At 39.7% G+C, this 14,700-nt stretch overlaps 1 protein-coding gene across 1 annotated transcript; it reads right to left on the minus strand.

Moving 5' to 3' along the window:
- Nucleotides 1-2,649: 2,649 nt before the first annotated feature.
- Nucleotides 2,650-9,002, minus strand: LOC5502576 (rhodopsin, G0-coupled). The gene is made up of 3 exons (XM_032370850.2): nucleotides 8,851-9,002; nucleotides 8,005-8,444; nucleotides 2,650-2,886 (listed from the first exon to the last, which is right to left on the minus strand). Exons 1-3 carry the CDS (start codon nucleotides 8,984-8,986, stop codon nucleotides 2,776-2,778), a joined length of 687 nt encoding a protein of 228 aa, XP_032226741.2. The 5' UTR covers nucleotides 8,987-9,002; the 3' UTR covers nucleotides 2,650-2,775.
- Nucleotides 9,003-14,700: the final 5,698 nt, after the last annotated feature.

Consider the following 14,700-nt stretch of genomic DNA (forward strand, 5'->3'; position numbering starts at 1 on the left):
CCTACATGTACAATTGCCCCAATTATTGATGTACGTGAAACATTATCCGTCTACATGTACAATTGCCCCAATTATTGATGTACGTGAAACATTATCCGTCTACATGTACAATTGCCCCAATTATTGATGTACGTGAAACATTATCCGCCTACATGCACAATTGCCCCAATTATTGATGTACGTGAAACATCATCTGCCTACATGCACAATTGCCCCAATTATTGATGTACGTGAAACATTATCCGTCTACATGTACAATTGCCCCAATTATTGATGTACGTGAAACATCATCTGCCTACATGCACAATTGCCCCAATTATTGATGTACGTGAAACATCATCTGCCTACATGCACAATTGCCCCAATTATTGATGTACGTGAAACATCATCTGCCTACATGCACAATTGCCCCAATTATTGATGTACGTGAAACATTATCCGTCTACATGTACAATTGCCCCAATTATTGATGTACGTGAAACATCATCTGCCTACATGCACAATTGCCCCAATTATTGATGTACGTGAAACATCATCTGCCTACATGCACAATTGCCCCAATTATTGATGTACGTGAAACATTATCCGTCTACATGTACAATTGCCTCAATTATTGATGTACGTGAAACATTATCCGCCTACATGCACAATTGCCCCAATTATTGATGTACGTGAAACATCATCTGCCTACATGCACAATTGCCCCAATTATTGATGTACGTGAAACATCATCTGCCTACATGCACAATTGCCCCAATTATTGATGTACGTGAAACATTATCCGTCTACATGTACAATTGCCCCAATTATTGATGTACGTGAAACATTATCCGCCTACATGCACAATTGCCCCAATTATTGATGTACGTGAAACATCATCTGCCTACATGCACAATTGCCCCAATTATTGATGTACGTGAAACATTATCTGCCTACATGTACAATTGCCCCAATTATTGATGTACGTGAAACATTATCTGCCTACATGTACAATTGCCCCAATTATTGATGTACGTGAAACATTATCCGTCTACATGTACAATTGCCCCAATTATTGATGTACGTGAAACATTATCCGCCTACATGTACAATTGCCCCAATTATTGATGTACGTGAAACATTATCTGCCTACATGCACAATTGCCCCAATTATTGGTGTACGTGAAACATTATCTGCTTGAGATGGGGTTGGGGGGCTCGGAGGGGGGATTCGCGCCTCCCAAGCCTAAGACGGGGCTGGGAGGCCCGGAGGGGCGATCCGCGCCTCCCACTGGTTTCTATGAAACCCCCCAGCATAGAAAAGAGACGGGGCTGGGGGGCTCGGAGGGGGGATTCGCGCCTCCCACTCGTTTTACTGAAAGGGGGCTTTGAGACCCGGGGGGGCAATTCGCGCCCCCCACTAGTTTCTCTGAAACCCCCTAGTCCCCCCCCAAAGTCTGACTTATAGATTACTGACAAACTAGCTCATGTTTTATAGTTTTGACTACAAATAGCACGTCTATTGAGCACCGAAAGTGGACTTTTGGCCGTTGTGGGGGGGGGGGGGGGGTACGGGCCTTTGTCCGAACTACAGTTTCCAGAACCATCACTAAGGCATGAGTAGCGCATTACCAAAACTATAAAAACTATAAGTTCTTCTTGTGCCCTTGCCTTTACACTTCCTTGGAGCTCTTCGGGATGCTAGATTTGCTTCGCCTGGACTATACCCTGGGGACCAGAGGCTCCAAGCTTCGCGGCGAAAACGTTTTCCGCTCAAATCGTACCTGGGTACCTGGGTACCTGGACTACAACTTCAGGGACATTAATTTGGGATTCTTGAAGTGTTTATTTCCTAGACCACAGTTTCTGGAACTTTCTCACTACAAGGAAATTCTAGGATCTTGTTAGCGCCTTTTCGAAAGTCAGTCCACGATTCTGTGGACTGCAACAGTGGACTTTCAGTGGACTTTTCAGTGGTTTCATCGCCATACATGGGTTTAAAAATGTTTGGGGTGCTAGGAATTCAAGTTATTTTTTAAACTTATTGTAGTAGTACAATAAGTAAGTCCCCCCCTACTAAATTTTTAGATTGGTGATATGAAGAGATTGCGGTGTTTTGTTACATTTGTGGGCTCTGCACCCATACGGAAGAACCCGTATACGTATACCCATATGGAAGAACGTGCAGTACGTAAAGCGTCTAACAGCTAGAGTATAATTTACTCTAAACTAACCAATACGCTTTTTTTTAGCCTTTTATGTTCTGGACCTTTTAATTATTGCCTTTAGATTTTTTTGAATTTAGGATTTTTTGAACTTAGAATTTTTTGTGCTTTAGATTTGGGGGGAGTCGAAATATGTGAAACAGAAAAAAATTCAACTAAGCAGCCCTCCCCACCCACCCCCCCCCCCCCGATAAATAATGACCTTTCCCTTATTCCTGTTGCACTCTGTCTTGCAGAATCTGTTTATTCCTGTTCCACTCTGTCTTGCAGAATCTGTTTATTCCTGTTGCACTCTGTTTGTCTTGCAGAACCTGTTTATTCCTGTTCCACTCTGTCTTGCAGAACCTGTTTATTCCTGTTCCACTCCGTTCCTTCGAGAGCAAGGCAGCGTAGCAGCCATGCGCCTGCGAAACCTTTTTGACACCAGCGTGTACAGAATCGGGTTGAGGACGAAGCTGGTCTTTGCAAACAAACTGGGTATCATGAGGCCATTGTCGCTGACCTTGGCTCCGCTGACCATCGACAGTGTGGCGATAGTGTACGGGGTCCATGCCATAAGGTAGCCCGCCAATCAGCAGCAGAAAGAAGACCGCTGACTGGATGTGCTTACGTACAAGGCGCGTTTGTTGTGTGACAGCTGTAGGATGCACTGCAGGTTCATGGCTTTCACGTGGTGCATGATCTTTAAATCAAACAATAAATTCAAATCAATCAACGTAAAAAAAAAAAACGTGAGATACAAGGACGCAGCCAGAATTTGTATTTTTTTTGTTTAACAGCCTCTGCTATTCCGCTGTCTTTTTGAGGTACGCAGGCAACTTTTAATGTTGATATGTCCTTCATCGTGTCAGAAATGCTCTTAGAACGAGTTGCAGATTGGTCTATATTAGCCGAATGGCGGATAAGCACACAGGCCGTTCCGTTCAGTCACGAGAAATGTAATGCTGAGTCTCAATCTGCCGCCTTATTTGGCTATAGCGCCCCCGCCCTAACCCCTCTAGAGCCATATTAACTAGCCCATATTCTAAAAAATATCTTATACGAGGCTTTTGGGGGCTTTTGACGAACCAATTTACAATCTTTTAGTGCGACGCGCGTTTGCAAGGCCAACCTGTCAGTTTTGTGAATTTAAAACAAACGAGGAGCCGAGAAACATGATGCTTGTGACATGAGCTACACTAGACATCCAGCGAGGCTAAGAACGCGTTTTTACTCGTGATTCCGGAATGAGAATGATTAGAATAGAAAAAGTGCGAGTTCGTTTATCCCGCGTTCCCATTTCGGAATGGAATGAAGGCCATTCCACCCATTCTGCTACCTGTAGCAGAATGACTCGAATGCCATTTTGAACATTCTCTACCAACTATTCCCATTCCAGAATGATAGGAAAAAACGCGCCCTAAGAGTCCACATCACGACGGAATCCTCAGGGGCGGATCCAGGATTTCAAAATGGGGGGTGGATAATGGCCGGATAGACGGCATATAACTGATCAAGTGGTTCTTGGTACTTAAAGCTGAATTGGATTTGTCGCGTTAGCAAAGTCAAGCAGGCGAAGGAAAAGGGACAGTACCTCCCGTCCCTCAGACATTTATTTTCTTCAAAAGTGACTTTTTAAAAAAAATTTTCTCAAAAAGGGGGGTGGATATCCACCCAATCCACCCCCCCTGTATCCGCCCCTAATCCTTCCCGGTAAATGTATGAGACATTTGAAAAGTCAAAAGCGTGAGGAAGTGTGTTTTTGAGGACGGAACGTGAGGTTTGTCCAATATTACTTTCCTACCTTTTACTTCGTTCGTTTAAAAATTCAAATCCTGAATCATGAATCTTGGAAAAGGCGCTTTAATACGACCAAAAAACAAAGAACTTTGTCTAACTCTTTTTTACACTGAAGGTGGGCACTGAAATTTTAAGGTGTCAAAATCTACCCCACCCCCTACAAATATCTCCGGGTATTTAATTAACACTTCCTGGAGCTCTGTGCGCACAACGGAGTTAGGCCGGTGTGCAAACTGCCCCAACACATGGCCAGCATGTTGGTAATAAGTTCACGCGTGACTGGCATTTGATGCATGACGGGACCAAAGGCAACCCAAGACTCCATCATTTTACTTGTGTTTTCAAAAGGCAACCCAAGATTCCGCTGGATTCCGGTTGAATTCGGGTCTTTTTGTCCCCTGATGTTGTAGCAGTCGTTATTTGCACGACAACGAGTGATAACAGGACGAAACAATGAATTTAATCTGATAAGTAGAAAGTAGCACGTGGGTTTGTGTTCTGCATGATACATTTCAGTCATATATTGTTTTCACGTCCAAAATTTGCGATTTTTTATTTTATTATAGATGCGGTAACGTTTGTTCTTTTTGAAATGGCAGCATCATTCGGACGCGAGCTATTTTTTTTTTCTATGAAAGCGATGCAAATAAGCCCAGTATTTTTGGGTTCGTGTGCAAACTGCGCCAGCAAAGCTGTGATATGCTCCAAGAGAATGACCAAGAGACAAAGGAGATGCTGGCAAAGAACCGCAAAATACCTACTTTCGTCAATGATTTTTTTCCGTACACACCTTGCGCTCAGTTAATAAGTAGTTATTATCACACTTGGATGAAGTAAACTAAATATTTAAAAAGTACCTGTGTTTGCAAGAAAAATGATGATTACAATTTATAATTAGTATCGTTGCCGTTGGTACCAAACCATTTCCCGTCCGTTGCGTGTTAACCCTAGGTTTAGACTTGCCTGGGGCAGGGATTTTATCGCCGGAATTTATTTTCTCCCTTCCTAAAGCCTACACTCCTACACTTTTTGGAGTATCACTCCTACACTTTTTGGTTGCAACTTGTCTTTGAAGAGCTTATTGCACAAAAAACAAGTTGTACGCGCCTTGTCACACATAAAGTTATTGTTGCGCCGAGCTTGAATTTGTTTCGGAAAGAAGAACACTGCGTCCTGTGCGACTTTGAGAAAAGAAAAACAACTCGTTTTTTTAAGTACTATTTAAAACACGGTCGTTTTTTTTAGCATGAATGCTTTAAGGCAATGTGTGTTTCATGCGATAATCGGAACTTTGTGTTTCTAGCGACGTTTTTGCTCAAAGGCTCTGCATACATACGCTTGATCTGTTACATACTTGGGTCGCAAAAAAATAAAATAGCTTGCGTTTTTTTGTGACTCCTCTTTAAAAAGACATTAATATTCAATAGCCATTTTACCCAATCGGATGACGGGATTTAGCCACGAGGAGGTTTTATACCACATAATCCCCTCTACATTCTAAAAGTGTGGGGAGGATTATGTTGATACTGGGATTATTATAAAGGACATAAAGAGAGTTCCCTTGTGGGGATTAACAGACTTTCTTGTTATAAAAGATATACGGTGGTTGACTAGGACAGTAAACACGATGTGTTTCCCCGCCCACTAAAAGATAAAAAGGTTGTAGCGCGTGATGAAATTGCTGCCTGTGCGCCGTGTTCGCCTTTCCGTCGTGGTTAGTTAAGATTCCCAATAATACTAGAATACCCCGGCTAACAGCAATTCAAGAGGTAATGAGAAGACGAACAGTCGCAATTAAATCGTAAATGAGGTTATGCTCTCTCTGTGAGATAGTCTTTTACCGATTATTATAGCTCAAATGAGCCACTAATGATCGTGCAGACATCCGCTAAGATATTAATTATCTTAGTTTAGTGTAGAACTTGCTGAGGGTAAAAAGAGGCGAGGCGTATATATTAAACGGCAGGTAACTCGATAAATAAGAAAACATCTGCATAAAACCGGTAGCTTTTATTATTCTTTATGTGCGTTGATTAGAAAGGAAATATAAATATATTGTATATAAATCGAAGTGCAGTGGAACCTCTGTATAACGGACACATTTGGGACCGAAATACGTGTTCTAGGGATGCCCACGTAATGGGATAAAAACGTTATACCCCATATGCTAACTGTAAAATACTGCGAGCATTTTTTTTAATCGAGTTTTTTTGAATGTTGGTACAAGATGCAAGCGTAGGCGTAACACAAGACTCAATCCGTATGACTCGAGCTGTTTCAAGCACATCTTTGAATCAGGGCTTCTGGAATTACGCGCCAGTGCGGAAGCGCGTAATTTGGCTTTTTCCGCGTAATCCGCGTAATCCCGCGAAATTTGGCTATATTTTGAAAGACAAAACATTTAATTAAACAGCTGATGTGTTCTTTTAGGGCTCTTACCTCTATTTCTCGTAAAAAAAGAGATATTCTTCGTAAAAGTGCGATATTTCGATATTTCGATATTCCGTGTAATTTAGCGCGTAATTCAGTAAAGAATCCTGCAAAATTTTGGTTTTTAAAGAAAAATGTATTGCAAAATCCCGTGTAATTTAGCGCGTAATGATTGATTTTCCGCGTAATTTAGCAAAGAATCCCGCGTAATTTCAGAAGCCCTGTTTAATCGATTTGATTACTAATTGAATGGAAAAAGCAGGGGCGGATACAGAAGCGTTGAACTGAAAAGTCTCTTTGTTCGAAGAAAATAAATGTCTGATAGACGGGAGGTACTGTCCATTTGCTTCGTGCTTGACTTTGCTGACGCGACAAAAATCCAATTCATCAAGTATTGTTTGATCTATGTGACCATCCAAAAGCACCTGGATCAGTTACAAGCCATCTATCCGGCCATTATCCATTCCCCGGACTCCGATAAACACAGACGTGGGTAATCGTCGGCAAAATCGATTTTAACCGTGAAGGATTGCACTTTGGGCATGGTCAATAGAAATTATTACCCCTAAGAGATAGCAAAGTGGGTGTGGTTGAAGGAATTTTTAAACTAAGAGATAGCAGTTTAACACCCCCTTTGGAATAGAAATTGGTCGAATTTTATTAAGAGATAACAGAATAAAAAAGTTAAACACTTCCTTAGGAATAGCAGTTGGTCGAATTTTATACCCTTAGAGATAGCAAAATCGGAAAAATCCCCCAACAGCCCCTTACGGATAGCAGTTTTATACCCTAAAAGAAAGGAGATCATCCACCGTCTACTTTCTATTGAAAAGAAAAATGAACACTTATTATATGAAATGCAATTCCCAATAGTGAAAAAAATGCGAGCACTGTCATTCACAACACTTACTAAAGATATAAGGTGCATTTGGAGAGATGGGACCCCAGCTTAACTTCCTAATTAAAGAAAACGAAATATTCATTCCTTACATTGGTATGTTTACTGTGAAATTAAACAAACTGGTATTAGCTGGGCCAATAGCCAGGATTTGCTGAGGGGAGTTGCGCAGTTATAGATACATTATACAAAATAGAATGATATTTGATAAGCCTTTGATACTTTTGGCGCCCCCTGTACACCTAGATGTTTGCTACTACCGTCTATTGCTTTTAATAAGTCTATATAGCGCGACGACAGAGCAAAAAAATGGCATGAAATTTTCCAATTCTCAATATATAAGCTCAAGATTCCGCAATCAAGGAGTTCCTCTGACCAAAAGCTTAATTCCAAATTTTAAAGAAATTTAGAAGATATGAAATATAGATATTAGCGAGCAAAGTTGGCTTATTTTCTGATCAGAGCCCGACTTCTTCCAAAAAAAAGGAGAATTCATAACTTGAACATTTGAAAATTACACTTCAAGCCTCATATCTCGAAGACGAACCATTATAAAAAAAACCCTTTTATTATGATATGTTGGTTTACATAACATAAGGAACCTCTATGCAAACATTCAAGCTTACCGAACTTAAGCAGACCTTATTTTGGGAAAACTTGCCATTTTTTGCATTGTCTATCGTGACACTCTACCTTAAAAATCCTGAAGTAACTGAACACCATGAGTGCGAGAGGAAGGATGAAGTACCCGCCGAACATCACTCCATAGTACGCATCGTCTGCCGGACCATCATCGTCCCATCTGAGAGAACAGGTTTTGTTACCTGGCTCCAGGCCGTACCGCGCCCAACCGAACAGAGGGGGAATGGTGATCAGCAAGCAATATACCCACAGCCCGGCTACCACGCATATGGCTTGAAGTCTTGTGAAGAAATGCTCGTCGGAGTATAGGCATTTGACGATGGTGAGGAATTTCTCCAAGGCGAGAGCTGCTAGGTTGGTTATGGAGACGAGACCAAGGGTGTAGATAAGGAAGGCATGTACCTGACATCCAGATAACCCGAACGGCCAACTGGACGAGAGAGCAGCTTTCAAGGCAATAGGAATGGCAACTGACGATGCCAAAAAATCCCCTGTAGTGAACAAAAAGCAAGACAGAGAGAGAGAGAGAGAGAGAGAGAGAGAGAGAGAGAGAGAGAGAGAGAGAGAGAGAGAGAGAGAGAGAGAGAGAGAGAGAGAGAGAGAGAGAGAGAGAGGGAGAGAGAGAGAGATTAAAAGAGAATCAGAATCATAGGGCGCGGACGATAGGTAGCTGTGTTAGCCTGACTACGAGGTCGCATATATGTGTATATAATATGAATGACGCCAATCGATGCTTTTTCGGGCTACAATTCTAATTTTTAGGATGAACTATTTTGGCCATAATTTTGTCCTATGCAAGTATCGGACGACCCCCCCCCCCCCTCCCCACCCGGCTTGAAGGTCCGCTCAGAGCAAACAAAAATATATAACGTTTGGCTGGTTTTTTAGGTTTTTTACCTGTCGATATGCTGACAAGAAAAATATCCTGGACTCTCATTCTGCGCATGTCTTTCAGAAGCACAACGCAGACCAACAGATTCAGGAATGAACCTGTGACACTCAGAAACGCAAGGTAGGGCACAACAGCATACATTTCCACCCTTGCTTGAACGCCTGAAATTAGATAAAGCAGACAAAAACGTTGCTTATATATCGTTGCATAACCTCAAATGATATAAGCTGCTTTTTCATTGGCTATGTGTGTTTAGAAGGAGGAGATAAAAGTGACAAGCTACTAATAAATGCTAAGGAGGTGATTTGGCTCTTGATCGCTTTGTATGAGTCGTTAGCAGAAACTAGCTAGTGGTCCATCGCAAATCTCGTGTTCTGATTTGTTTAGCTTTTAGTGAGTGACCAATCATCGTTGCCCTGCAGGGCCCGCTCCCAGTCACCCATAGGCAAAGTGTAATCTTGTATTCTGGGTTTGCGTGAAAATGAATCAAACAATTAAAATATTTGTTTAGTTTTCGTAAGGGTAGCCGAATATGACGCTCTTCATTCTGAATCTAATTTGCTATGGCATTAAGGAGGCGCAACCACTTCTCCAAAGTTAATAATCTTTTCTTTTTCTTTTTCAGACCATCATCTGTTGTTATCGTTTTCTGTATTGCATGTTTTACGGCTCTTTAAGCTAAATTACTGAATATTTTTTCCCCATATCCCTTGCAGGGCCACTTCCTTTGAAACAATGTTTGGATAGTTTTTAGAGTGAATGTCGAAAAGACATGGATTTTCAGACCACATTTGAACCAGCTGGTTCTCCTTCTCCAATCTCCGTCCAATCTTCAATCTTCCACTTCAAATTCAGCCATTTTGAAAAGTGTTAAGTCACGTGATAAAACCATGAAATGTCATTGGATACTGTGATATTTTCGCGCTTTTATTTCGCCTGAGCGGACACAGCACGATTGACAGCCGATTGCTAGCGAATTTGATTGCCAGTATCTGACATGTCTAGCGAGAAAAATTCGCCGTCGCCGAAGCAGACAGACCTGGCGATTTTCAGCCGGCGATTGAAATTCGCTCGTACGAGCGTACAAAATCGCCAGGTGTGTCGTAGGCTTAAAGAAGCGAAATAGAAATTACCGCGAATGACTTGCTTCATAAAAGAAAGCAATGAGTGTTTTTGCTATAACCTATAAAAATGTCCATGTTAACCGGAAAATATGTCAAAATATTTTATTTCTCAGTATCTGTTACATGTAAAAAGGAGCGAAACAACAATTGTCTATAGAGGAGTAAATATATCCTTTAGTTTCTTTATACCGTCCCTGAGTTAAAAAAGGAATGTATAAATTTATACCGTCCCCAAGTTAAAAAATGGAAGTTATAAATTCATACCGTCCCCGAGTTTAAAAAAAAAATTATTTATAACGTCCCTAAGTTCAAAAAGAATGTACAAATTTATACCATTCCGAGTTCAAAAAGGAATGTATAAATTTATATACCGTCCCTGAGTTCAAAAAGGAATGTATAAATTTATACCGTCCCTGAGCTAAAAAAGAAATGTATAAATTGATACCGTCCCTGAGTTAAAAAAGGAATGTATACATTTATACCGTCCCTGAGTTAAAAAAGGAATGTATACATTTATACCGTCCCTGAGTTAAAAAAGGAATGTATACATTTATACCGACCCTGAGTTAAAAAAGGAATGTATACATTTATACCGTCCCTGAGTTAAAAAAGGAATGTATACATTTATACCGTCCCTGAGTTAAAAAAGGAATGTATAAATTTATACCGTCCCTGAGTTAAAAAAGGAATGTATAAATTTATACCGTCCCTGAGCTAAAAAATAAATTTATAAATTTATACCGTCCCTGAGTTAAAAAAGGAATTTATGCATTTATACCGTCCCCGAGTTCAATCAAAGGCTCCTTGGAGCCAACTCTTTCATGCTTGTGCACTAACATGTTCCTCGACCAAAAACTTCTGACACGATACAACTACAGAGCATAGTATTCAGAAATATTGGGGTGAGGGGAGGGGCACCTTTTTGCCTACACAGCTCTTTATCAAACGTTTTATTTGTTTGTATAACATTCTATTCTTTTGCTTTCTTTACTTTTTAAGCGCATTTGATCATTATCTCGTGATAAAGAGGTTGGTTGACAGAACCGATTTTTTCGCTCGTACGAGCGTACAAAATCGCCAGGTGTGTCGTAGGCTTAAAGAAGCGAAATAGAAATTACCGCGAATGACTTGCTTCATAAAAGAAAGCAATGAGTGTTTTTGCTATAACCTATAAAAATGTCCATGTTAACCGGAAAATATGTCAAAATATTTTATTTCTCAGTATCTGTTACATGTAAAAAGGAGCGAAACAACAATTGTCTATAGAGGAGTAAATATATCCTTTAGTTTCTTTATACCGTCCCTGAGTTAAAAAAGGAATGTATAAATTTATACCGTCCCCAAGTTAAAAAATGGAAGTTATAAATTCATACCGTCCCCGAGTTTAAAAAAAAAATTATTTATAACGTCCCTAAGTTCAAAAAGAATGTACAAATTTATACCATTCCGAGTTCAAAAAGGAATGTATAAATTTATATACCGTCCCTGAGTTCAAAAAGGAATGTATAAATTTATACCGTCCCTGAGCTAAAAAAGAAATGTATAAATTGATACCGTCCCTGAGTTAAAAAAGGAATGTATACATTTATACCGTCCCTGAGTTAAAAAAGGAATGTATACATTTATACCGTCCCTGAGTTAAAAAAGGAATGTATACATTTATACCGACCCTGAGTTAAAAAAGGAATGTATACATTTATACCGTCCCTGAGTTAAAAAAGGAATGTATACATTTATACCGTCCCTGAGTTAAAAAAGGAATGTATAAATTTATACCGTCCCTGAGTTAAAAAAGGAATGTATAAATTTATACCGTCCCTGAGCTAAAAAAATAAATGTATAAATTTATACCGTCCCTGAGTTAAAAAAGGAATTTATGCATTTATACCGTCCCCGAGTTCAATCAAAGGCTCCTTGGAGCCAACTCTTTCATGCTTGTGCACTAACATGTTCCTCGACCAAAAACTTCTGACACGATACAACTACAGAGCATAGTATTCAGAAATATTGGGGTGAGGGGAGGGGCACCTTTTTGCCTACACAGCTCTTTATCAAACGTTTTATTTGTTTGTATAACATTCTATTCTTTTGCTTTCTTTACTTTTTAAGCGCATTTGATCATTATCTCGTGATAAAGAGGTTGGTTGACAGAACCGATTTTTTTTTCTGGGGGGGGGGGGGGGGCAGTGCCCCTCTGCTACGGATATGACGCGGCCAGTCGCGTAATAAATAATCAATTAAACCATGTATTATTCTTTTTACATATTACAATCTGCTTTAAGTTGAATATTTGGCATAGTACAGACCACCAAAATGTCATATCTCCCTTCGTTCAGTAAAATAAATTCTTGACAAAGAACCTTTCCCGATTATAACCACAATTCTAGAGTTAGAAAAACGCAGCCCCCACGGGTACACCCCAGTCTATCTCTCTTTGAACTTACACGCCCGTGCATGCGACAAGTGCTGGGATCGGGGCTTATTTTTAAAATGTTTCTACGGACCGTTGCGTTTTAAATGGCAGGCGATGATCAGCTAATAATTTGATTTGCTCTATCCCCTTTCTCCACTAAAAAAAAAAACTTTGACCTCTGTCGATAACTTGCAGAATTTTCTGTTTATCCCGCCTAGACAAAATAAGCCCGGTTCCCATCACTAGTTGATGTAGCAGAAGGGGGATTTCACTACGCTAATACAAGTGTACATATGGAACTTCTATAAAGAAAAGGGTGTTTTTACAAGGGCGAGGTACTTAAACTATTCAAAAATAATAAAAAAAAATTGTGCATATTCAATTAAAAAAGTAAGGGCCAATCCAGAAATTTAAAAAAGGGGGGGCCGAAGCAAAAGTTTCAAGAAAGGGGGGGCGGACTTATTCTGTATGTTTCCTTATATTTCTTGCTATTTTTAAGTTAAATGTCTAAAAATAGGGGGCGGGCCCCCTTGGCCACCCCTTAGATCCGCCCCTGAAATCTGTAAAGAAAACAGTTTTATATCAAACCTAAAGGTAATAGAGAAAGGGTAAAATGTTAGGAAAGTGCTCAGTCAAGCAATTATTGCATTATTGTTATATATTTATTTAAACTACAGTAGGGTCACATTTTTTTCAAATAGAGTCACATTTCTCCCTTTTCCCACTCCCAATTGACTTTTTGTTTATTTGTTTATTTATTCCTCTCTACTCCCAACATAGGTCAATGAACATGGTTTGGTTTGAAATTAGAAATTGGAATTAAGCATTAGGATTTGCCTCCATTGCATTCATTTTTGAATAGCCAGTATGGGTGGATCGAGGGTTTCTAAAAACAACTGGCCAAAGGGTGGGTGTACCAATATATAATGCAGTAGAGTTTAATTCCATCGCATTTTTCTGAATAATCAGTTGCGGTACATGAAAACTACAGTAGGCATCTAAATCTTTGGAATGCTCTTACATCATTGATACATTCTTACAAGGTCAGCTTGTCAAAATGCTGTTTTGATAAAAAAATATATACATAGTGGAAATTCTGTGAAGAGAAATAAGAATTGACCATTTACTCTCTTGAAAAACATTCTTGTCAACTAAGACACTTTGAACTTTGACAGCCTTTTTCACACCAAGGTTTAGTATTTGTTAACTCTCATACTGCATATTTAATATTATCGGATGAGTGCTTGCTTGATCCATTTGGAGGGGCCAATACAATTTATAATTACATGGCATTAAAAAGTTGACATATTTTTAATATCATTAGAAAAAGAAACTTTCTAAAGATACCCAGATCCCCCTAAAACTACCACTATCAGTCAACACAAAAAGGTGTTAAATGCTGGCTCCGCCTTTAGGCAGTGCCTAAATCTATATATAATTAACTTATCCTAACCTTATCACCTGAATAGTGTCTGTTGCCTTGAGCAGTAAATTGATTGTTCATTTCTTCGTTCGCAAACACTACTAGCACTACTCTTTTCTTCGTTCTTGGTGGAATACAATCTTTCCCTGATAGTAGAGGCCTCTTTTCTTTGCATTTCGCTGATTATCTTTTCCTCGCGAACGCCAACCCAGCGAAATAACAAAGAATGAGGCCTCTGCTAGCAGGAAAAGAACATCGTGAAGAACATTTTCAGCCTTAAAATGTTGCAAAAATAAGAACGGCTCAGATTGAACTGAAAATTAGACGTTCTTATGAAAAAGACTGTAGTTGATAATTTTTATAAGCGTCCAATTCGATGGATGGTGTGAATTGACTAGTGAAATTCTCACTTGTTTCACAGCATTTCTTACTACCAAAGAACATTGAAGTTTGCATTATATTATACCGTTACATAATTTTTTTTTAATGATCCTGTGTTCTTCCACCATCAAGTTGAATAAAAAAATCAAAACCCACCGTACAATTGACAGTCAGCTCGGTTACGTAAGCAAGCCTAAAGGAGGACCAGCTACGTGTCACGTTTAAGTGAGTTGCTAGAAGCAAGCAGTAAGGAAACCCCTGTTATTAGGGAAGAGAAATGAAGGCACCTGCGACTTTTATTGATTCCACTCATATAGCACTTTCATATACACTTTCCTTTCACAGCAAGTTGCGCTTAAGAGCTCCATGGTTTTGTTTCGCACCATGAAAACACTCGTTCAACAATTCGTTCAACACTTAGCACCCCTATAATAGCGGCGACATACAATGAACATCTTTTATCGAATGCCAGTGTTTATGTAGCCCCCTAAGCAGTCTTGTATCGTCATTTAAA

Source organism: Nematostella vectensis, chromosome 10 (genome assembly GCF_932526225.1).
Source record: "Nematostella vectensis chromosome 10, jaNemVect1.1, whole genome shotgun sequence".
Taxonomy (NCBI): Eukaryota; Metazoa; Cnidaria; class Anthozoa; order Actiniaria; family Edwardsiidae; genus Nematostella; species Nematostella vectensis.